Source organism: Genypterus blacodes, unplaced genomic scaffold (assembly GCF_046128005.1).
Source record: "Genypterus blacodes isolate CSIRO-AG114 ecotype Tasmania unplaced genomic scaffold, CSIRO-AGI_Gbla_v1 ptg000029l_1, whole genome shotgun sequence".
In the NCBI taxonomy this organism is placed as follows: domain Eukaryota; kingdom Metazoa; phylum Chordata; class Actinopteri; order Ophidiiformes; family Ophidiidae; genus Genypterus; species Genypterus blacodes.
In genome coordinates, this window is record NW_027466842.1 from 6,222,796 (window position 1) to 6,248,867 (window position 26,072).

The following is a 26,072-nucleotide window of genomic DNA, read 5'->3' on the forward strand; positions in this document are numbered from 1 at the left end:
TAGGATAGATCAACTAACATCATCGGGCTCCCTGAGGGGCCACCACATGATTTCATCTCTCTCTCTCTCTTGCTCTACCGCGCTTTCTGTTTCTCCCCCTCCCCCTTCAAGTCTCTGTCACCCCAGATGCTCTCATCTTGCCCACTTTGTCTAACAGCTGCCCACCCTTCATGTCAGCGCCTCAGCCATCGTCCTCACTCTGAGGACAAGACAGTGAAATGCAGCCGGGCGGCCTCTACAGCTGCACGTTCTACCTTTACTGTAGCAGAGAATGGAGATAGCCGGGATCCAAATTGTTGCCCGATTTAGGTCATTGTATGATTTTGGCCGGGGATTTGACAAGGCATCAATAGTAACGTAGAGAGGGTAGCGGGTGGCTTGTAGTAACTGTTAATAGGAAAAGATGCCTCTCCTCCTGCTTTGCCACTTACTGAAACCCCAGTTGGTGTTTTGGATCGCAGAAAAGCTTCAGGCACGAGGCCAGAAGAGAGAGGCAGAATCTTATAATCAGATAATACAGTCCTTCCAAAACCTCTCTATCATTCAAACACACACGCACGCGCAGCCGCACCAGCCACGACGTCACTGGCACGCGCTTAATTATTCAACCGCTAATTAACTCGTGTACCAGATTATGTAACAGAGGTTTCTCAGTGAGTGAAGTGAAGGGGGTGAAGAAAGACTTGGAAGTTAAACTTACAGGCGGAATTGTATTCCGCTTTTAGTGCTGATGTAACTCCGCTGGAGCGTCTGAAACAGCTCGAACCCCCTCCCCTGCCACAAAAGAATCTTCTAGATGGTGTCAGGAAGATGGTGTTCGGATCTGCTGGTGCATAAAGACGAGTGTGGTACATTTTGATACCACTTGCATGTTTACTTGGTTGTTTGTGCAGAAGTACAAAATGTCAGGAGGAGACACTGATTCGAGCAGAGAGGATTCAGTGCAAGTGAAAGGATCGCAGCTCCATGGAGACGAGACCGGGTAGTTTTGCCCAATCTTTAACAACCTCGCCGTCTACATCTCTTTGCCTCGTCTCCGCCATACATTTTCTTTCATCTGCTCCTCTCCTCTCCCCTCCCTTGCTCCGCTGGCTTGTCAGCTCTCCGTTCTTTGTTCTCACTCGCTGCCCATTTATTCTTCATTTTCATTTTCTTCCATTGTCTCACTGCGCCACACCGCCTCTCTTCTCTTCATCTCCTCTTCCCCGGCTCGTTTTTCATCTCTTCTGCGTGTCCCTGCTCGATGTTGCCCTCTTATCTCCACCCATTCTCTCTGTAACCACTTACCGTCCTCCATTCCTCAGTCTTCTGCTGCTCTCTCTCATTCCTCTATCTCAATCAAGTCACATTGAGATTTGTGTCTTTTCAGGTAAACCTATGTTTGGACCAGCATGCATCTTTAATGGGAAAGTTTTCAAATGATCAAAAATGGGAGTGGAGGCGTGTAATAATGGGAGCCTTCCATGCAGAATGTCCTCCTAGAGAAGCATGACTCCTACAGGTGGCAATGGGGCATGATAGCGTCACATGTTGTGGAGGTAACATGTTGGTCTGAACCTTTGGTTGGTCTTGGTGGACAGTTGAATGGGTTCTTCCCTCGCATCTGCCCTGCCCCTCAACCTTTCAAGTTCTCCATCCAACACACTTAGGCAAAAACATGAACCTTGGCAGAGGTAACAGAACACATTCATCTACTCTCACATTTAGCATGTGTGTGCAAGATGTGTGTCCCCCGTGGCGATTTATTTGTTGACATTTAAATTGCCACTGAGTTGGGGTTTCACCGTGGCATCAGTTTACGGCGGACTAGCCCAGAGTCAGCGGGAGGTGGTGGGGCGGTCGGGGGGTGGCCATGGATGTGTCGCTAACACACACACACACGGCCCCCCGAGTCTCCATCTGTTGAAGCGTTTGAAGTGATCGGGGATGTGAACGGATGCCCTGCTTGGCTCTGACATCATGGAGTTTCCACTGCCGGGCGTGGCTCTCCCCGGAGATAACCGCTTTGATATTTCATCCCGCTGGCTCGCTCACAGGGGTTCCCCACCCTGCACCCCTCCTGACCATAGATGGACTCTAGAGAGTTGCTGTTTATGTGGATAGAGGACATCTAACAGCTCAACTGTCACATCTCCATCAGTCATGAGTAAATGTTTCAAGTCAACGAATTAAGATTAAGAAGCAGCCGAAACCTCGACTTTGGTCTGGAATTTGTGTTTTAGTCTCAGCCAGGAAAATCCTTATTTTCTTACTTTGCCTATTCGTCAGCGTTTAGTAAACTGATCATATACCAGAAAGAGAGAAAAGGTCATTTATTCCAGTCGGCTACGTCAGCGTTTTCCTTAACTGTGGTGTAATAGGGCGGGAGAAAGCTCCACAGCTTAAGGGTTTGTCCGGTCAGTTGTGCAACTCAATTTGTTGTTCAACTTGTGTTTTGCTCATGAAAGGCGCATGAATGACAGTTAGCGTTCTCGTGATGTTAATTCCGATTTTTTGTCTCTAAAATAAGAACTCGGAGAGGCAAATGTGCTCGTGTAGCGTGAAGACCAAACACATGGGTGACAGATGCTCACCACAATTTGTTTTGGACTACTTGCTATGATTGGTATGACACATTTTAAGACCGGCGCTCACATTTTCCATCTCACACACACACACAAACACAGTAGCAAGCAGAATGAGGTGACATGACACCTCTAATTTTAGGCCCCCTCTCCGATTAATGCAGTCAGGATGCACTCTGGCTGTTTGGAAGATTTGCTAGTTTCCAGCTTGAGGAAAACAAAAAACTGGCACCAGACTGGCCTGGACTGGCCTGCTATCCTGAGCGGACCCTCTCACATAAACACACACAGGGGATACCCCCCTTACACCCATGCACCTCATATATCTATTTCCATGGCAGGGTGTGTGTGTGTGTGTGTGTGTGCGTGTGTGTGTGTGTGTGTGTGTGTGTGTGTGTGTGTGTGTGTGTGTGTGTGTGTGTGTGTAAAGGTCAGGAGTTGGGGAAGGCACCAGCTGATTTGTCTCACCAACAAAATGGGAGTGGTGTCCTTGACGACAGCCTGGCAACTATAATTGTCGTGACAACCCCTAGGAATGAGTAGTCATATGATAGCCTTTCCTCAGAGCCGAGCACATGGAAAGAAGAAACAGACAGGATTGCACACACACACAAACACACACACACACACACACACACACACACACACACACTCACTCACTCACTCACTCACTCACTCACTCACTCACTCACTCACTCACTCACTCACAGAGCTGTGTCAGCGGTGAGAGCCCTGTGGAAACGATGTCTGGCTTGCATTGGGACATAATGTGTGTGTGTGTGTGTTGGGGGGGTCGCAGTGTGGTGGAGATGTCACCCACCCTGCAGAGCACCAAACCTGGGCATGGAGAGAGGCCACAGACCCTCATCATTCTGTCCATAAACTCAACACTGGAAATATTTGCTCTTTCACTTCCCTAATGAGTGATATCACTGTGTTTTACTGTGGGAAGGTGGAGTTAAATGTCACTCATTCTCTCTCTCCTCACAAAATGTTTTCCAAAGGAGTGGCTCCTTTTTGGCACGTTTGAAGAGTGAGTCGTGTTATCTGAGATGACCTGCAGCGCCCGTAATGATCGGTGCCCTCCCTCGTGTGTGGACGCATTTAAACCATTTTATATGTCACAAACAATGCTGACATACTTTTTCCTCCCATTCAAAGCCGCCGCCACTGGTAGAGCCACCAGGGGACGGATCCAGTCTCTCCCTCTGTATTTGCACGAGCGGGCATTCTTAGCTTTTCCTTTCCTCTCTATCCTGTCCTCTCTGCTTGCATCTCTGTGTCGCCTCTCCATATAACTCCTTGTGTGAAAGCGTGTGATTTCAGCATACAAATTTATGTTGTGGATAGGTTGTTACTTGAATTAAACACACACACGTTACAAACAGCATTGAGCGCGTGAGGCTGCCAACTAAATCGGTCTTGTACATGCACACGTGGGCAGAGCCACTGCAAGTTGGTAATTAGTAGCAGCAGCGAGGTGATAACAAGCGCCATACACATGTTTGCAACAGAGGTGTCAATGCTAACATGCTGCAGGAGTCATGGTGACAGCCCCACCTCTCACACTCTCTTCCTCAGCAGGCATCCAACCTTAAAATACGTGTGTGTTTGTGCATGTATGCATTTACGGCGCACACACAGAGCAAATTGAAATGACTTTTTCAGAGTAAGCTCCATTTTTACTGGAACATGATCTTCTTTATGAAGATATTGTATCTTTCTCCTCCAAATCTTCCTCCTGCTCTCTTACCGCGTGTGTGTGGGTGCATGCGTGCGTGTGTGTGTGTTTTTCATGTCAGCCTCCCTCCTCGCCTCCCACTCCGCCTCCATCTACACAATCTATGAGTCATCTGAACCACAGGGTAAGATGCTGCATTCGGTAGATCATTTTCATTTCTTCTTTCAACCCCCTCCCCACCCCCACACCCCCAAGTTGTAATATGCGAAGAATTTTCTTGTGCCGTGGTGTCACTTAAGAACACACTGAAGAACAAACCCTCTGGACTCTTTACAGAAGCCCCATGTGTTCTGCCGGGGTGAGAGGTTTCCATCTCTCTCCATCTCTCTGCTCATGTCTCAACAAAGGATCTGTAGCCAGACTGATCGAATGGAGACCCCCCCTGTGTGTCTCTGCGTGTGTGTGTATATGTGAGAGAAAGAGAGGAGGGCTTGTGTGCACTTGTCTCTGTCTCATTAATCACAAGAGGTGGTCCCATTGATTGCAGTATTTGTTTTCATGAGCCATTGGCTTTTGAATTGCATGTTGCAGCCATATTGATCACAGCGTGTTTTATACACACCAGAATGTTACCTTCAAATATATTCTCAATCTTTTCCTCTCTCTGTGGCCTTTTGTTCCTCTCCGGCAATTTTTCCAGTCGGTCCTCTGGCTCACCATTCCCTTCCTCTTCCCCCCAGGTTGTGGGAACAGCGGCATGAGCGGCGAGATGTACGCCGCCGGCTACCGCTCCATCACCAACATAGACTACTCCTCAGTGTGCATTGGCGCCATGAGTGCCAGGCACGGAGACTGCCCTGGTATGACCTGGCACCAGATGGACATGCGCCAGCTTGCTTTCCCCGACGGGTCCTTCGATGTCGTCCTGGAAAAGGCCACGCTGGACTCCATGCTGGTGGAAGAAAAATGCCCTTGGACAGTGTCCCCACAGACGGCCGGTATAATTCACAGAGCACTGAAAGAGGTAAGGTAAAGCGCCGAGCTGTCCGACTTACTGTACCAGCCTCTTTCCCAATACGTACACACCACTTTCATTGCTTCATCGGCACTCCAAGTGGGGAAATGCATACAAAGGCGCCACACTCCTCTTATGAGGCAATAGATCATTCACATTAATCGTAGATGTCAACATGTTGGGCGTGTGGTGTAAACTCGGGCTCCGTTCATCTCAGTATTACACCAGAAGCTTAGGATTTTGTTGCATAAGCGTTTATCTATTTTGTCAGGCTTTGGTGGAGGCGTTGTTTAACTCCACGGAGGCCGCCTGCCTCCACAACAAACACCGAGGGAAATCCAGCAATTAAAACGTTTGTTTCCTCTGACCGCCGCCAACGAAACAAACCCATTTTCATTTCAGCACTTGACGAGCCGCGCAAAGCCTCTTTCATGGTTAAATGGCGCTGCTGGGAGAGGAGTTCATCTGTAAATGACTCGTTTCTGAAGGTGACATCTTGTAATAGTGGCACTCTACATTTACACCCCATCTGTACAGCCCCAGCGTTTGACTTACACAGCGTCAAGTGCCCTTCAGCTGCTGACTGCAGCACCAGCCAACACTGTGTCAGTGTGACAATGACAGCATTTTGGCCATCAGCCATGCTCGACCTTGACACTCCAAGACAAGAGAGCACTGCTTTTAACTCAAGTCGGTGATTCAGGCGTTCTGAATGGAGGGAAATTACACTCCAGCAATATGAATCAGCTCAGCTTTGAAGTATGCAGTTACACACCAGATTTGAGCTTTTTTGTTTTCATAGCTGGCCATTTTGAGTGTATACACAATTGGACAACACTGAAACAACTCAGACATTCAACCAGGGACAGGCGCAACTGAAGTTAACTAAGGTGCAGAATGCGGAATGTTAGATCAGCTAAGTTTCTAGGACGGCACACACACTCATACACCAAATATAAACAAAGTATCCCGGGTGTTCTCCTCTACCAGAAGGCAGTATTAGAGGATCAGTGAGTGTATTATCTCTCTACATCTCTTGAAGGGAGGCTTAAGGCCTGTTTCAAAGCGATTACCGCTCATCACCTGCTTCCCTTCACACCACCTTGGCTTCGCACTCCTGCCTGTCACACCATTTTCCCCCCTCGTTTCCATGTTCACTTGTCTCCCAGACTCCACACTCGGAGTTGTGTTAAGTATTAACACGTGGCTGTGTTATGTTAAGCATCACTTTCTGTGCAAACACTGTGATCATCATCTCTTCTGCGCTCGTGTATTTTTTGCTTCTTCAATGTTGTTTGGATGGTTACAGCAGTCACGATTCAAATGTGTGAGTGTGTGTGTGTTTTGCAGGGATGTGGGAGGTGGGATCAGAGCCGACTTTGATTTCTTAAAAAGTCTTACAAAAGAGGGAATAGACAGAAGGACATAAAGAGGAAGACGAAGCAGCGGTAGGACCTGAGTGAGGAGAGAGCGATGAAGAGAGCAATCTCACTTTGCTTGTTAAATTCATGCGGGAACGAAGGAAAGGAGAGAGAGAGAGAGAGAGAGAGAGAGAGAGAGAGGGAGAGGGAGAGGGAGAGAGAGAGAGAGAGAGAGAGAGAGAGAGAGAGGAAATGGGGGAACATGACAGCACAAAAGCTGCCGATAGAGAGGGAGGGGAGGAAAAGGAGGAGGAGCAGGGGAAAGAGAGAATGAGTGGGAGACCGAAAATGAGACTGACAGAAAGCTAATGAGCAGTGCACCAGTGTGAGACCAAAGGTAGCAAAGGATGGCGAGGAGGAGAAAGGGAGGGGAGGGAAAGAGAGCAGCGCGCTTTAATCTGGAATCTGTGAGAATGTTTGCTAACAGAAGCAATAAGAATCCTGAGGAACAAGCGGCGCCAACGCTGTCAGAGAGGAGAGGGAACCTGCGATGAAACCTAAACATGAACATATATAAAGAGAATGTTTTACTCACGTACTGTATATGTTTGTCTGTGGGTCGAAGTTTTTCTTCTCTGGCAAATCGAGAATCGGCACCAAGCAAAACAGATCGAAAGCATCGGTAAATGCTGCAAAATCAAGCATGGCTGAGAAATAAACATTATCACACACTTGTTACCGGCTTCTGTAGAGCACACACACACACACACACACACACGTATAGAACTGTGGTGCGATATGTGTAGCAGCAACAACAACAGTTTTATTTTCGTCGCATGAAAACAGACACACACACACACACACACACACACATATTATCACACAGCAGAGGCCGTGGTGCACTGAGGTGTGAAATTTATTTCACAGCCTGACACGCTCTGTTAATCACTCACCGTTGCCATGGCGACCTTTTCAGTGGATATCGTCTCAGACTAACACTTTTAATTGCTAACCTTTAGTCTTGTTTAAATGGGTAAAGACGGTTTCTTGGAGTGGCTTTGAAGAGGTAAGGGCTAGTTTTTAGTTGACTTAAGTTAAAGCAAATCGTATTATGTCATCGGGGTTTGATGTGAGATGTTGCTGAGTCAGCAAAAGAGCAGCATTCTTGGAGGTGGCAGGGATTCAGTTTCTTTGCCCAAAGGCACTTAGGCAGTGATTCTTAGCAGTCATTTGCCATGAACATCTGAAAATAAATATGAAAGTACCATGAAGAATTAGACCCAAATATGTTCCAAAATCATTATTTTTTACATTGTAATAGTAGTTTGACTAGTGGCCTGTGAACTTTCCAGCTTAAATTGAATGTTCATTCATTAATGGACATTTACATTTATGCTCAACCCACTTGTCAAACTGTAACAGTGGTGTAAATTTGACTCATTCATCCTTTTTACATTACATTTCCTCTTTTCTGGGTTTGGGTAATGGCGACGGCATGCTAAGCAAAGTGGCCCTCAAGTCCCACGTTTACCAGCGATCCTGGATGCTCCCAAGATGCTCTGGGACTAGAGGAGATACTGTAAGGCTGAGGAGGAAACTTATTTCAGCCACTTGTATCCTCGATCCCATTCTTTTGCTACAACCCACAGCTTGATCAAGCCAACATAACTACTGTACATTGTTTGCAAAAGGCAGAGATGCAATCTGAAGGTCACATGACTCGATCAAAAATGATATTTAAAAGTGCAGCAGCAAGTCATTGAAAATCATCATTATAATATATCTGCTGAATGGTGAAAACCTCTCCCCCCCCCCCCCCTCTCTCTCTCTACTCCCCTACCTCCTTCATTACCGTCTCTGTTTTTCCACATTTTCCTAGTTCTCATTAACAGAAGGAGAGCGTGGCTGAGTGAGTGAGCGAGGGAGGGAGGAGGTTTACAGGGAAATGCGGCGATGTTTCTGCCAGGAAATGTTATGAAAAAGGCTCTCGAGTGGACGTAATGATGCATTGACGGTGAAAAGGTTAAACGAAAAGGTTACTTAATGCTGTGTTGACCAGCACAATCTGCTCCTCTCACTCCACTCTGACCACCTTCCCGTCTCCTTCTCGGTAACATTTCACAAACTGTTGGTTGGTTACCAAAATACCCAAAATAAATATGCCTGGATAAAGAATTGCCACTTTTCAGACTTGCATGATATGCTCTCCTCCTCCTCCTCCTCCTCCTCCTCCTCCTCAGCTCTTATTTTAAGTTGTACTGAGTGGACTGACCATATAAAACATAACCTGTCTTTGTTGTTGTTGAGGTATTTACACCAAGGACTGAAAAACAACTCAGGGAGACATTTGGTGATTAGTTTTGCTCCTTTATACATCAACAGTTCATTATTCTGATGTACACTCACTGATGTCACTTCAGTAGATATTACACCTATACATTCTGTCACCCTAGTGTATGTGAATAGGTTGGACCTTCCAATGCAATGTGTCCTTATATAATAGTGCTACTAACTATGGTGCACTGATCATTTCCATTTCACTTCCGTTTTGCACAAAGACTCTCTGCACTATTTACATATTTATTAATTTATAATTATAGTTAGTATATATAGTATATATAGTGTATATAGTTTATTCTGTATATTGTATTCTCTATCTATCTATCTATCTATCTATCTATCTATCTATCTATCTATCTATCTATCTATCTATCTATCTATCTATCTATCTATCTATCTATCTATCTATCTATCTATCTATCTATGAGCTCGACTGTTCCAACGACTCTGTTACCACCCAGACACCCATCATGTTTAAGTAGCTTGCGTCATGACATCGTGTTTGAGGTGAGAGAGAGAGAGAGGGAGAAAAGAAGGAAGGGAGAGGGAGAGAGAGAGATTCATTGACATTGATTGGTTGTTCCTGGCTGCTGCTGTGGAGAGTTCTCCCATGCTCCATTACTGGGAAGCTCGGACGCCTGCCAGGAAGACGGACCCAGGGGAACATTCATATTAGGACACACACACACTAACTGTTGTGCACTTGCCTTTTAATCTCCTGTACATACACAAGCATATTTGTGTATATAGCCCACTTCCAATTTCTCATTTTGTGAAACGCATTTTGTATTGCCTCTGCATCCGCAATAACAGCAAGCATCTCTGTGTGTACAGTGTGTGTGCACCTCTATCTGTCTGTCTGTATTTGTGTTTCTCTCCTGATGTGTTCATTGCTATGTAAACCTTTTGTGTCAGGATAAAGTGGATTACACTAATCCACTTCTCCCCCTTTATGTACTTGTGAAGAGTCAAGCTTACTAACAATGTGGAAATCAGCTACAATCTGTGGGGTCCCACTTAATTTGGAATTTTCTGCTATTTAATATAATTCTGATCATAGATTTGGCTCAATCTTGACTCCATTGTAAGCCAAATTGAGATGAAGTGTTAAGGCTAACGCTACATTAGCAAACTGGTTATCATTCATTTACAACAGATGCTGGTGCCTGATGCTTTCTTCCAAACTCAACATCAACCATGGACTGACTGTCAGTTTAACAGGAAGGTTGACTTCAGAGAGGGATTCACCTTTTCAACAAACCTTAAGTCCCACACATTCCATATTATCTTGCTATTTGGCTATTAAAACAAGGTACTGAACACGCTAGTAGCTACAGTAGCTAGTGTACTAGCTAGCAACTGGCCTGGGCAGTGAAGCTAATGATGCCTGAGTGTGTTGAAGCTAAGGCAAAATATGTTCAGGCAGTGGGTGTCTATGTCTGAGATTTTGTAAACACAGGTGGGCACTGTTGCATTTTGGGTTCGCTGGTTGCAAAGTTAAGGGCTCCTAGCGCCGACTTGCACTGTCCATGTAATGTGGGCGTAGTTAAAAAAATGACAAAGCGCCACAGCTTCAGTTGTAATCTCGCAGCGTAGCCATGCTGTGCGGCCATCTTATTTTTTAGAAGCGGAGGTGCAATTTAATGCCAAAGTGGAAGCCATCTGATCTGTTTAACCACATCAAACCCGTCGGTGAGCAGGCAGGTTTACTCTGTGACACCGATTTACAAAACAGCCACAGGAAGAACAAATTGCTTTTTGCTGCATGAAATTGCCAATCCACTGGCATTTCAACTTTTGGTGGCCAGACACCAGCGTGAAAACAGGGCCCTCCGTCCGTGTGTGTGTGTGTGTGTGTGTGTGTGTGTGTGTGTGTGTGTGTTTTGTTGCTCTATCAATACAAGAAGGAACTGCAGAATCTCAATCTTCACGTGAAACCCATTTTATTTGCTTGTGTGTGTGTGTTGCCTGCAAACCATGAGAGGCCTAACAGCCCATATTTGAGTATTATTTTCTCATGCATGCATATAAATGCTGGGATGTGACTGTGTGTATGAATATCTCAGTGTGTTTCCAGTTCCAGATTCATGTATGTGTGTCGACGCATGCTTGTTAATGCTGCCTGATTGTGTTTGCATGCTCGGGTGTGTGCACAACCGTAAACTCATTTGCATGTGTGCTCATGTCACTGTATTGCCACTTGTGTGCTTTCTTTTGTGTATACATGTGTGTGAATACGTCCTGTATAATTTTGTGCAGTGTGTGTGTGTGTGTGACAGAGAGAGAGAGCGAGAGGGAGGAAGGGAGGGAGAGAGAGAGAGAAAGGAAGTGAGGGCACTGCTGGCCCGATGACTCCTCTCCTTACGGGCTCCAGAAGAAGGAAAGTAGAGCAGTGGAGCACACGTGAGGGAACACGAACGTGGGTGATTGGAATTCTGGTTCTGTGTGTGTGCGCGCATGCATGTAAGTGTGTTGATTATAGTGTGGTTCCAAGGCGGGTTTATGAGCGTCTTTTTTAATTTACCTTAGCATCTGTTTACACAGTGCCTCTCTATGTGTGCGGATTTACACGCGTATGCAATTACATGCATAACCACGTGTTTATGTTTGTGTGTGTGTGTGGACATGCAGATATGTACTGTATATGTGGGTATGAACTGTATATGTGTGTGTGTGTGGAGTTTGACTGCTGAGCTGATGCTCCCCAGCTCTCTAGAGATTTTCACACAGCTCCAACATGATTCTCTGCACGTGCTCTCTCTCTCTCTCTCTCTCTCTCACTCACTCACTCACTCACTCACTCACTCACTCACTCACTCACACTCACATACGTTTGCACTCACTACCCACTTACCCTGGCAGATGGTCTGCTACACATCTCACATAATAAACCTCAAAAGCAACACAAACATTATGCAGTTATCTTTCTATAGCTGGCCTTTATCATAGATATTTTATTTTTGAAAGTTTGTGCGTGCGTGCGCGCGCGTGCGTGCGTGCGGCCGCCGCTTTTTTGTTAGCCCTGTCTAACTCTCTACCACTCTCTTTTAAATCTCAATTTCATTCCTCTGCAACCCCTGACCCCACTCACTGGATACCATTTGTAATCCAGCATTAGGGTTTGTCCCACGAATAGGGAAGCCCTGAGGACAGACACAACCCTTCTGTCCCTTTCAACACACACACGCACACACACTTCATCCCCACCGCTTGCTGTCTCACGCTGACTCTCACTGTATCACTCACTCTCACACACACACACACACACACACACACACACACACACACACACACATACACACACACACACAGACTGTTTCAAGTTAACAAGACCACTCAGATACGACATGTCCAGTGATGTACTGACATGTCTGTTATATGAGTCGGTGCTAAAATTCAGAAGTCTGACTATGAGTTAAGTGTACATTCTAATACACACTGTTACCCTCTTCAACACACACACACACACACACACACACACACACACACACACACACACACACACACACACACTTACACTCACACTCACACTCACACTCAATCCATTGAATCTCTGCTGTCATCTGTGAATTGCAGTATTACACAAATTACACACAGAGTTGTATCTCTGTATGGAGATGAGAATCTTGCCCTTTAATTTCTTTGTGTGTGTGTGTGTGTGTGTCTGTGTGTGTGTGTGTTGAAGAGGGCCTGAAAAATCTTTGTGAGGGATGAACTATTCCAGAAAATATGAAATAAGAGAAGATATTTTATTTGATCAGATCACATGCAATTCACACTGTTATCACACGTGATTAGAAAATTTTCACTGAATTTCCATGGTGATTATGCATACCACACACACACACACACACACACAGACACAGACACAGACTTAAACTTTGTTTGCCAGACAGACTAACTATCTCTTTCAAACAGAAAGTTTTCTTTGGTAAACAGTGAAAACAACCCACTGTATGTCGGTCTACTCCACTGCAAGGGTCAAGCCCAAATCCGGCAAACGTGAGATGTGCATGTGTGACCAAATGCGCGAGCACATACGCACACACATGCACAACGCGCACAGAACATCCTGGCCAGCTCACTGTTGCCTAGACGACCAAAATCGACTACAGAGCACTGTTCCTATGGAAACAACAGATGCCTAAAGGGGGATGATCATTAATTGGAATAAGAGCATAAGGGAGAGAGGGATGAGGAAGACAGGGGAGACAGGGGAGACAGGGGATAGGAAAAGAGAGGAGGGTGGGAGAGAGAGAGAGAGAGAGAGCAGGAAAATAAGGGAGAAAGGGTGTAGCTCATCAAAGGTGTGGTCAGAGGAGCTGAGAGGAAAAACATGCACTTGGAAGTGAAGACCTCATGTCATTTTGTTTGCTTTTGGACAGCGATTTCTGTTGTTTTAGCTGTGATCTTAAGTCGGACAGTTTCCATCCCCTTATTACAGATAACATTTATACAGTGCATACATACACACTGACATATACATGTATTTATCTAATCTCTTATCCACCATTATGAAATTGAATTAGGTTGTTAGATGCAGTCTGGTCGTCCGCTGTGCTTGTAGCTTTGTACGGTAGGTAGCAGATGCAGGACAGCAAGTAAACTGACGGGACTGTGTCAGGTGGTAGATTCTATAGGCTGATGGATGAAAGAACGTCTTGTCTTTGGTTTTCTTGGCCTATGTTGTAGGTATATATTTTATCAATGAAATGCCTCTTACATAGGATGTTATTTCTCTCTCTCTCTCTCTCTCTCTCTCTCTCTCTCTCTCTCTCTCCCTCTCTCTCTCTCTCGTTCACGTTCCTCTCTGTTCTTGGATCACAGTGTGTTAGAGAATCCAGGAGAATCGCTACAGATGCTGTACCCTCATTAAGAACGCCGGACTGAACCGTTTTCTCTCCATAGCTGTTTCTTCTTGGTGAAAACTCTGCTTTCAGCCTTATGGCTGAGGAGCATTCATTATGTTTCACGCCCCTTCAGAATCTGCATGTGTTTTGCCGCATGTTTGTCGTATCGGCTGTCGAGCTGTTATTCTGCCGTATACGTAGCACAATGCATAATAGAGAAAGCATTCTGATGAAGTGTGAATCAGCCAAGAGAGAAAACTCATCCAGCACGAATAAAACATTGCTGACAGACCGAGGTCAACGCCAGACGTGGAGTTTGTCCTGTGTATGACGTGTGTACACTGGAAAAGTGCAGAGCAGCGTGCGTGCTCTCCCATCATCACATGCATTTGCAGGTCAGTGTGTGGATGCATATTGTATGTGTAGGTGCACAAGCAGGACAGAAAGCAGCTGATCCGCCCACCCTACAGCAAATCAATTTAGCCTCCGGTCGGGGTCACTTTCTCTCCTCTTTTCTCTTTGTTCTCTCTCTCTCTTCCTCTAGTGGCCAAGCATTTCCCTGTCCTTTGAATGCAGCTGTGGGCCGATGGCCGCCAGCACTCCACTCACGCAGCAAACATATCAAAGACTCTTCAGGAATACAATTTGGATTAGTTTTTTTCTTACTTCGACATTATGCAGGTTGCATCCCAAGTGACTAAATTGACCTCCTCACTTTCGAGCTAATGAACATAACAAACAGCTCAGGTAACAGATTTTTGCTGCCTAAAGGAGTAAATGGGGGAGGGATGGGAGGGGAGAGGAGAGGAGAGGAGAGGAGAGGGCACCATTTGGGACTCCTGAGGATTGACCCTGTTGCCAGTAATAGACACATTTCCTGAAGCCACAAAAACATCAAGCAGCTCATCAGTTGTCGGCCAAGTGGACCCTTTGGCTCTGGTGTGTGATTATTATTATTCTCATCAGATTACTTTTATCAGCACTCACCCAAGCATTGCATATTGTTAGTGGTAGTAGTTTCCATATGCCAATCTGTCGTTCTCAGTTCTGTTACCTTTTGTGGAGGTTGAGCTAATCCTCCTCCCAGGTTCACAGATTCTGATCATTATTATTATTATTATTTCATGGAATTTCATGGACATTTAAGCTTTATTTGCAATTTAGCGGTTAACCTGCTGTAGTATAAACAAATGTCTGCTGGTGCTGGTGATGATTAATGCCATGTCCTTTTTAAAATGAATATTATGTTTTTAGATATTAGCATTGAATGTCCACTTCTGGATTTATTACATTATGTGTAAGGCGTTTGGTGAGATGATCAAAAAGGCCGACCTGTAAGGTTGATTTTACTACTCTACTTATGAGTATGCAGCTCAACAGATTGCCGCCCGAATATTGCACAACCTAAAGCCTTGCACAAGATAATCATAAATCAGTGCACGCCTCTATAGGAGCCAATAGGGGACTGCTATTCTTCCAGATGGTTCTATAAATATAGCAGTAACTCAGACAAATATCGCACACAATTTTCACCTTTGCCTGTGTGGGACAGGAAGGAATTAGTGTTGGTATATGGTGTGTTACCTAAGTGTGAATACCTGAACTCTGATCACCTTATACATTATCTGCTCTGCGATTGATGACATAACTCATTTGTCAGTCTTAAGGTTGAACTACTTCATTCATTCATTTCTCAAAGATTTTCTATTTATTTGAATGAAAGAAAAATGGAATGACCTGATATTAAAGGTGAGAATACGAGATGAGCGCAGCATCAGATACAGATATGGTTAGACGACTGATCGAGTGATTTGAATATAATTTTGACTATTTTGGTTACTGATGGAAGAATTTAAAAGTGTAAACTTGTACATATCCAGAACATTTGATTTGAACACTGCTTCTCCAATGTGAGCGTTTGCTGCATTCCCCTGTTTTATATCTTTGTAAATTGAAAACCTTTGGAAGTCTGAGGACATTTCATTGATTTATGGGAACAAGATGAAAACAATACTCTGAGTAACTGATTCATTTGAGAGAGATTTGATAATAAAAAAGGTAATTGTTGACAAGTTAAATATTACAGACGGACAAACAGCTCTTTAGACTCTCCAAGCATCATTTCCAGGCCAGTCCTGTTGCTCCGTGTGAGGTCCTTTGTGCACATTTTGAGTGCATGTGGACACTCAAGCAGTTTTTCTGCTCAGCATTCAAAGTTTATTCCCCATCACGGATCGCTCTGTGTTTCCACTCTGTTTCCCAGTGTAATCAGCCTCTCTCCGCGCTTCGCTCATCCCCAGGTGTCTCTCTGTATATCTACTCATTTTCATCTCATTTCGTCAAGATAAATCAATCGTGTCCTCCGCTCCTCTAGCCCCCCCACCCCCACCCCCACCACCACACCCACCCACCCTCCTTTGTTGCCTTTCCAGGTCAAGCATGCTGCCAGATGTGCAGTGCTGAACAGCTGGCCTCTCAACACGCTTACAAATACATGTATGTGCATGCATAAAACTATCATGCTTAAGGACACACAAGCACAGTGTGTATAGCTCAAGTGTAAAGCTATACACACTCGCAGGCATGACATTGATAGGATGTTGCCTGTGTCATAGCTCCAAATGTGTGTCCAGAGAACTTCTCTTTACAGTTTCTTTGAGTCAGGAAGCGCCGCAGCACGCTACACTGCCTCCTGACAGCCTCCAGATGATTATACATTTATTTAACTGACACGCTGTGACAGTGACTTATGCTTCTGCAACACAATGGCTGCCAGCAGCTGTCAGGAGGCTTTTGGAGTCTAAAGTACACACACACACACATAGTATTGTACTGTCGGTAAAAAATGTCATTATGGTCGCTTTACTCAAACAGAGTGACGGCATGATTAAGACGACTCAGGTCCACCAAAAATACATTTCCTCAAACTGTATTTGCCGCTAGATGTACCTGTGTATTAACAGTAACACTTTGGTTTAAATTACTGTATTTTAAAGCTTCATTGACCTCTAAAGGTTACGTTATGTTCACATCGTCTCCTCTTACAGATGGCTGGCTCTGATTTTGCACCTCATAACTGCAACTTCATGACCTTATCACAACTTTTCTTTTTCTTAAAAGCGTCTTGTCTGGGTGAATTTAAGACATCAGGGCTTAATCTATTAAGCACATACAGATCGACTGGAAGACAAAATATGTAAAATCAGCCACAGGGACATGCAGGAGATACATTTTTTTTATTCCTCTGGGCTTTATTAATAACATTTTATGAGCTTTTCTGGACCATAGTCAAAGCTGAATCAGAACTTTACGAGTAGTCCTGAGAACAAACACACAGACGTTTTGGATGAAAACAATCTTAAGGTATTCATTTCCTATCTGTCAACTTTGTTTGTTCTTCAAACTGTTTGTTGATAAGTGTATGAGACTGATTAACTGCACGTGTGTGTGCTCGTGCGGGCATCCGTCTGTCCCTGCCAGTTGCTGCTCAAGTTGTCTGCGGCCGCCTGTAGTACACAAAGCTCGTGGCGAGGCTCTCTAACTGACAGCAGCGAAGAAGAATAACTAACCCAGCAGGCTGCCGTCCAACTTCAACCAGACGAAGATTAAAAGCCCTGGATGAGGATGAAGATGAGGGGATGTGAGACTTTACAGGAAATCACACCCAGGCTGAAGGCTGGTTGATCTATCATTTCTGAGAAACACATTTTTATAAGGGGAGGTTTTGAGTTTGGTCTCAGCCTTGGGTTTACCTGGAAGCAGGCAGTGTAGCGTCATTGTTTTCTCTATCTTACTCATTTTATTTGTTATTGCGTGTGTGTCACAAGGTGATTTATACAAGTGCAGTAAACTGACACTCTATCCACTCAACCAAACACATCCAACCACACACACACACGCACGCACGCACGCACGCACGCACGCACGCACGCACGCACGCACGCACGCACGCACGCACGCACGCACGCACGCACGCACACACACTTCTGCAACCTTGACAACACACTTAACCTTTACACCAACCTGAGGCCAAAACTTTGTTTTACCTTGCTGCAGTTTCCTCCCACAGTCCAAACACACACTCACCTTAAAAACATCAGGGAGTTAAAAAATCTCCTCATTCTGTGCATCTGAATTTAAAACTGGCTCTTGTTGATGTACAAAACACACACACACACACACACACACACACACATATTGCAGCCTGCTCCTTGTTTGTTTGTCCGCGCCGGCCGTTTGCCATCTCAGAGGTTACGTAATGTTTTCTGAACACGGCCGTACAAGAGATGACATCAACTTCTATGTGCCTGCACTCACCCTAAATCCCCCCATAACTGTTGACCATGGTCTTCATCAAGCTGGTCCTGTTCAGAAGATTTGCTTTCTTATCCAGTGACTCAGATCTTGTCGTGTTAATGCTAAAATAGTAAATGAGAAGTAAGTTTGCATCAAATTTGCGTCCTTATCACCCTCTTTCTCACCCCTCTGTTACCCCTCTCTCGCCCGTCTCTTCCTCCCTCTGGCTTTCTCCTTGCGGGCCTCGATCTATTCCTCCATTTCTATCTTGTTGATTCTTTCTCCCCGTAGTTTCCCTCCTCTCCCCTCTTTCTTTCCTTGCCTCCCTCTGCCTCTCCGGCGAAAATCACCACCGACTCCCGAGTCTGTTCCAGGCCCTGTTTCCATAGCAACAAGTTACCATGGAAACTAGGTGACAGTGCAGCGCATCCCGTCTACCCATCGACGGAGAGAGGTGTTTGAAGGAGGAAAGTTTTTTTTTAGCTTCGGTTTTTTTTTTACCAAAACTAAATTGAAATGATTGTGGGAAGATTTTTAACTGGATTACAAAACAAACTTAAACCATTTCTTATGCAGATACATTGATGCATTGGACAGGCATCTTTTGTATAATCTATGCCTGTTAATCTGTGCTTTTGGTTCGTACAAAAACCTCAGTGTCTGTATTTAAAGGTTGTGGTTTAGTTTGGATCGCTTTAGGTTGTAGCTTCAAATAACCTCATAATCTCAGCATTAATAAAACTCAGCCTTTCCCCATCTGTCTGAAATACCAGCACCCCCCTGACCACCCCAATGACTCATTTGGAAGATTTGGATGTACTTTGGTAATACTGTACTCCATATATAATTTTAATTCTCTCCTCCTCTCTGTCCCAGCCAATCAAGTCTTCCATGTCAGGTCCCACAGAGCCTGTGTGTTGTATACACAGAGACATGAAACAACTGTAAATGATGCAATTATCCAGAAATGTTGAAAATGGATTTGGCTTTTATGCCACATCAAATTTAGGAATAGGCAGGAAGAAAACGAAGAAAAGGAGGGAGGGGGATATGTGTGTGTTATGTTATATCAGCTTTGCTATGCGGTGAGTGTGTATGTTCCTCCCGATGTAGTATGGTTCTGAATTGGAAACATATTTTGAGCCAGCGTAGCAGTGTGAGATCACTGTTTTGGGTTGCGTTTGAAGCCAGATTGTTGCTCCAGTCTTTAATTATGAAAAGCAACAGCCTGTGGGTGGGGTGTGAGGTGGGGGGGGGGGGGATAGTTGAATTTTCACAAAACAATCACAGCTTCTCGCATCCGAATGCTCTGTTGAGTTCTCGATCAGATGGAGAGAGGGGGTGACGGGCATAAGGAAGAAAAAAGAGTGACAGATAGGCCGAGTGCAAACAAACAGAAGGTACTGAGCAGCGGAGAGACCTCGTCACACCTGCTGGTGAGGTGACAGCGAACGCCACCGCCACCGCCAAATACTAATTTAATGCTCGCTTGTCTCGTCGTGTTATCATGCGGAATCACTCACAGCTTCTACTCCCCAACATACCTAATCTACACAATCTACAAGAGCATACAGGAGAGTAGAGTAGAGGAGAGGATGGTGCTGGGATTCAACACCACCTCCACGGCCCCGGGTTCACTGCGTCCACGGCTTGTTTTCCCGCACTCTGGTCAGGCGCACGTGAGAGATCCGCTTGCCGAGGACGCCTACAGGCCTCATATTCTGCCTGAGGGATTGACTGCTGTCACAAAAATAGCTCACAAATATGGCAGCGGCTCGGCACGAAGGACACGAGCGAGAGTCTGCGGAATTGGATGTGACATTTTAAGGTTAAAGCAGCTCGGGAGCAGGAGAGAGAGTTTTATTGTTCCCCGTGCTTCACCGAATGAGCCAGAGCCACTCGGAGAAACGAGGCAGATTCTTTATTTCGGGAGGGCGCTTTAAGTTGTTGGGCTTGTCGATGAGGTTCCTTTTTTTTTTGTTGTTGTGAGGATTCAGTCTTTGATGTGCAGCGTTTGATGCCGGTAGCGAGATGCAAAGGGATTTGTTCTCCCCTTTGGGATTAGCTCTGGGAAATGCACTCTTGATGTTGTTTGTCATTACTGCCTGGAAATACGTTTTTTTCCAGTTTTAACTGGAGTAAAGCAAGGCAGCAGCATAGCAAAATGAGCTGATTTTCAAATGAAATCCTGAAGTCACTGAGGAGAATGAGGAGTTCATTTAGCTGAGTCACTTCATTATTTTACATGAACATCCTCGTATGCGTCATTTCAGAGCATCCTTAGCACAGTGCATTAACTCACATTTAGTACCTCTCCCTCTAAGTTTTATTCTGCAAGATGACGTTCATGCTGCACTGAAACTCATCATCTTCCTCGCTTCTGGCAAAATGCAAATCAGCCTCACAACTTATGGGCGAAGATAAATAGAATCCACGCTCGTTATCTCGCTGAGGGTTCACGCATGAAACCGCTACAGGAAAAGGCTTGTGTACGTTTACCTGACACTCGCTGTAAGCTCCAACCTGATGGATGGCCAGGGTCGCAAATGGTTTTAGTGAACGTTTAGGGGTGTAGAATGCAGAATGTGAGCGTGTTAGAGGTAGAAAAGTTAAGAGAAACTAGGTTGGAGGCATAGGAGGAGAAGTTTTTGTTGCCTGGGCGTCTGTTAGCACATTTGGTAATCGTCGTTTCTTGTTCTTTGCACCGTCACTCTGTTTTTGCCGTCATACAACAGTTTTGAAAATTTCCAGGGGAATTTCTCCGACCATTAACTTTTAGATTAAAATCTTGGTGGGCGGTGACTCATGCTCGCTCCGGCTGCTGTCAGAACATTACAGCACTCCAGACACTCAAACATCACACAGTCGGATACTCCAGTCACTGTGGGAGTCCAGTCTAAAATACACTCCAAGCTACAACAACCCAGCCCAACTCCACCTACTTCCATCCAGCTGCGACTGTCTCAGTCTGGATGAAGCGACGTCATAAAAGCTGTTTAATCTGAGCGATACACCTTAATTACTTTCGGGAATTGTGGTGGATTTGAAATTTGCCCCACACGTCTTATTGTTTGTGCTGCGAGATGACACGTGTCCCTATGGTTTTAAACAGGGTTCCTTTTATGGCAAGGACACAGGAGGTGAATAGCTGTTGATTTTGTGCCTGAAGGAAAGTAAAATCATTAATAAATATTCATCTCTTTGTCTGATTTGTAACATTTGAAGTACACAAGTCATATCTGCACTGAGCCTCTCTGTGGTGTGGGCGTGTTCTGTCCCTGGGGCGTAGTTGCGTTGGAAGGTGCGTCTATGCAGATGCGGTGTCAGGCCTTGTGTCTTTTGCAGTCTGTCACCCCTCAGTAAGTGTTGTTCGCCTCAGGCCAGACTCTTGTTTACTGACTCCTAATTGGCCAGATGCCAGCTACAGTACATCCAACTCCGACCACGTTTGACACACACTGCATTTTAATTGTTTTTGTGCGTTATGTAGTTTTGCTGATGTGTGTGCTCCTTTTCCGCTAAATTGCTATGACGCATGTCTGTGTGTGTGTGTTTGTTGCTGTGGAATCAATGGTTTGAGTGCAGTGTTTACCTGATAAAAAAGTTTACTCAAATGGCAAGAATGAGTCACTTCTACCTTCAATTTCAATGAAGTTCCTATCTCTCCCCTCATTGTTACAGTCCTACATAGGGTTACTACATGCTTAATGCATTAACAGAACAACAACGCCATGCAGGAATGTAGTAAACATGAAGGTTTCGTTCACAAATAATGGATAAATATGATAAATGTATTCAGATTTATTGTGTGCGTTCCCTATACCATCAAATTAAATCTGGAGTGCGCAACAAAAGATGACTTAAAACCGAGTTGTACCTGATCCTTGGCAGCAAAAGTGCTTACAAATTCTCAATTAAGTCGATTTTCTTCTTCTCCATGTTTTAATACCCACACTGCACTGGGCCTGGGCTCATCCCTAGATCCCCCGTGTCTGGACCATTGGTAGAATAACTGAAATCTCCCAACTCCCATTGCTCCCAGAGAGCAATGAGACAGTAGCGGCAGTAGCTCTGTGATCTCGTACGTAATGAGTTCTGAGGTGTGAAGAGCTCTGTGCTGTAGAACAAGCCAACGTATACTGGATATTTATCAAATCCATTTATCAGAGGACGAGTCATAAAGCAGCTTTAAGCATTTGTGTAATAAACCACAACCACAGCTCACTTATGTTATATAACTGCAGAACCCCACTAACGTGACAGAACTCTGCCCGGGTTGTGAGAACATCGCAGAATAGTCGCATATCAATAACACAAAGAAATGAGCAGACTTGTTTTCTTGCTCCCAAACTCTGAGAATAAATTAGTTGAAGTTGTTTGGGATTTTTTCCCTTTCTTTTTTTTTTTAAATATATCTTTTTTTTTCAGGTTGTTATGGAAACTGGCCTGCCTACGACTGCAGTAGTCCTATGTTGGAGAAGTGTTGTCTACCTCTGCGTCTCTTTACAATCACTCAGGATAGACTGCAGTTAATTGGTGATACTGTTATCCAGCTCAGCCCGTGTACAGCAAACAAAGACTCTTTTCCTCTGCCTACAGTGTTTTCTCATCCCAAGGATCCTGTGTTGTTGTCCTCTGCAGGCGTCAAAAAATAAAACAACGTGCCGTCAAAACACTTCAGGGCTTGAGCCGGTGAAGGACAAAGAAAAAGCGCCTGAGTGTCCTCTAGCCAAAATAGGATAAATTAACCTTTTGGGCTCCCTGGATCATTCTCTCCTTCATCGATGTTTTAGGGGCTGGACGCTGCAGAGGCCTCTAGGTGAAAGAAAAGAGCTTCTTTGGGTGGGATTATGGGTGGAGACCTGTGGGGGAAGCAACAGGCTGACGTGATGTTCCCCTTTATCCGAATTTCCAAAATGTTTGGAAAGCACTTGGAGATCACAGTCATGGAACCAACCGTGAGGTTCTCCACCACCATCATGACATCACCTTTCCATGGTTCATAAGACCCAACCCAGAGTTTCATGTGTTTGAGATTGAAATAGGAAGATTTGTTGTTAAATTTTGTTTTAGAAACTGGAGCAGAACGTAAAGTACATTTTTATAGTACCGTTCTTGAAGTGTAGAGGAAGTGAAGGTAGTGGAGATGCCAGCCTTTTTTTCTTTGAATTCTTAATGGCTTTCCTGTGCTACTGGCCTACTAAGTGGACTGTGTTTGTGTGCTTTTGGAACCTCTACCGGGCTTCCCTGTCCCTCATCCTCGTCCCATGGGAGACCACTTGAGCATGCAGACACACTGGCCCATTTTACTCACTGCCATAGTCGGCCTCTCTTTCACACACACTGCTAGTTACCAAATTCATCTCTGGCTCGTCATTGGAAGATTTTAGAACATAAATCTCGTTCCATCTCTCGATTTTTATCATAAACAGCAGTTGTGCCTCCCAACTGTGACATGGAAAAAAGTGTTGCGAGGTGAACATGTAAAACTGATGAATGGTGTGTTTGAGTGTGGCAGGATATTCGGTGCAGAATGACAGATGTGACGCGTAGGGAACCAGCGCGCCATGAGGCCTTTGCTAATATTTGCATCACAATTGCAATATTAGTCTGAAAAGTCGTAACATTTCCCTGAATCATCGGGATATATGCAGGGACATGCAGAGAAGTTAATGAATAACAACTAATGTTCAGTAATTACATGTTAATGTACCACTGTAGCTGCTGGTAGAGTTTAAACTGCAAGTGTTGCCCTATAGGAAATGTGCGCAATAAACAAATTAACCCATTGCTGCTGATGCCAATCTACCAACAGCAACCTAATGGATAATTACATTTAAGTGCAAGTTTGGGGTTGATAAGCCTGATAAGTTTCCCTGGTGCTTTAAAAGTCATTTCAGATGTAGAGAAGAAGAAGGAGAGAAGATGAGGGGAGAAAGAGGGGAAACCCGTTCGCCTTCTTCTCTCGAGCCAAGCGTGTCAGTGAACCAGCGCTCATGTTTTGCTCTACTTTCTCCACAGCTCGTATTCCTCTGAGTTTTCTGACTTTTGGAACTGGAAAAAAAGCAAATGAGTGTATTAATTACACATTGACTGTCTGGGCCTTCTAGTCCAGAGCAAAGATTCTCTGTGTCTGCATTTTTTATTGATCAACTCTGAACCATCAGCAGCAGTGAACACCATGCAAAAATAGCAGATCAGTGGTGTTACATGTCACAAGTCACGGATATGTAACACAGTTTTCAAAAAATGTAGCACTTATTGACTGAATTGTTTGCTGAAGGATGAACACTGTGCTCTCTCTCGCTCTCTCACACACACGCGCGCACGTGGGAGTAAAGGCAAAAAAGTCAATGCGGGGATGCTGGCAGTGGGTGGATGTCGGTGTCTGAAGTGCATCTGTCTTTCTCCGTCGGTGTGAAAAATAGTTTGGTAATTAAAGCAAAACCTCTCCCAGGTCCCAACTGGAAAGGTTAAGGAAGAGGAGGGGGCGGGGAGATGAAGAAGAAACAGGGGAGATTAAAGCAAGAGACAGCTGTTTTTGATGAGAGAAGAGAGGGTGTTTTTAATTTTAGCCTGCCGCGCCGGGTCGCCATGAGGGAAAACGTGCCGGCTGAATGCGAAGCTGCATCGTGGGCAATCACAGGCAGGCACACAAACACACACACACACACACACACACACACACACACACACACACACACACACACACAAAATTGAGCCTAAAGATAGATGTTTTGTAATTTTAAGAGCAACAATCCACCCACCCACTGCAGCTTTCTGTCACGTTGACAAAGTGCGGTGTAAACCTGCCACCATCCTGACCCAGATCGTATCTATTTGTAGAGCGAATCGTCAGAAGAAATTGGAATTATTTGCTTTTATTGAGCTTTGAGTGCAGTACTTTGCTGTCTGCTTCGTGCTGGAGAAGCCTCAAAGCCCACCGAGAAGTTTGCGTTGTGCTATAATGATGACATGTGAAGGCAGGCGTTGCATATTTCTCCTGCATGGTGTTTTTGTTTCATCAGGTGCCACATTCTGACCTACTTACACTTTATTACCATGACCAGCAGTACATTTTTGTTTCCATAGCAATGTGATGAGAGTGGGCGGAGATGCAACGGTGGCCCGAGCCTTCCTTCTCTGCAAACAGCACATACACGTATTGGAATATATCCATTTTAAATTAACAATAAGGCAGTGGTGGATGGGCGGAATGATGAGGGAGGATCTCAGATGTATAATTCATCCCTGCACATGGGTTGGCAGTGAAGATGGAAGGTGAGGAGAGGAGAGGACGGTAGGGCAGTGGAGGGGAATTTGGGGAGAGTTGGGTGGGCGGAATGGAGGAGGCATCAGTGTGGGAGGGAAGGAAAGAGGAGACAGAGAGGGAATCCAGCGTTCACCCTTATTCTGTCCCTGTGCCGAGTGCTGTAAATCTTCCAGTGGGGATTTGGGTCCATATAAAGGGATCTGCGTATGTGTGTGTGTATAATAGATTTCTAATACGTTTTACTGAATTGTTTTATTCAGACTTTATTGACTGAGTAGAACCTGTTCCTGAAGGCACTTTAGTGCAGGAGCAGCCCACTGGCAGGCTCATTTAGACTCACAATTGCCTCTACCTTCTTTATCTACGTGGCAGATGGCGGCTTATAGCATTTGCACATTTGGCTCTGCGAGGCTGGTAAGAAAAACGGAGACAGCAAGAGAGGGAAGGGGATAAAACAGGAATGGAGGGATGAAGAAAAACAAAACAGGCTGTTGCACCCCTGGAGGGGGAGAGCACAAGAGCAGATCTGCTTGACGAGGAAGAGTCTGGCGTCTCTCCACGTCCTCGCCGTCCACATCTCTGTCTCCTCGTTCTTTTCAGTTTCCCAATTCAGTTTCGCGCCGCTACTGCCGATCACACGCACACACAGGACGCGGGGTCAATGGATGGTTTAAGGTGAAAAGGAGAGAGGA

At 45.0% G+C, this 26,072-nt stretch overlaps 1 protein-coding gene across 1 annotated transcript in view; it reads left to right on the forward strand.

Annotated features, from left to right (window-relative positions):
* Positions 1-26,072, forward strand: part of ece2a (endothelin converting enzyme 2a) — a 50,012-nt gene that overhangs the window by 18,007 nt on the left and 5,933 nt on the right. Inside the window, exon 3 of the mRNA XM_076144597.1 lies at positions 4,986-5,269. Coding sequence (XP_076000712.1) covers positions 4,986-5,269 — 284 coding nt within the window. The remainder of the gene's footprint in view (positions 1-4,985; positions 5,270-26,072) is intronic.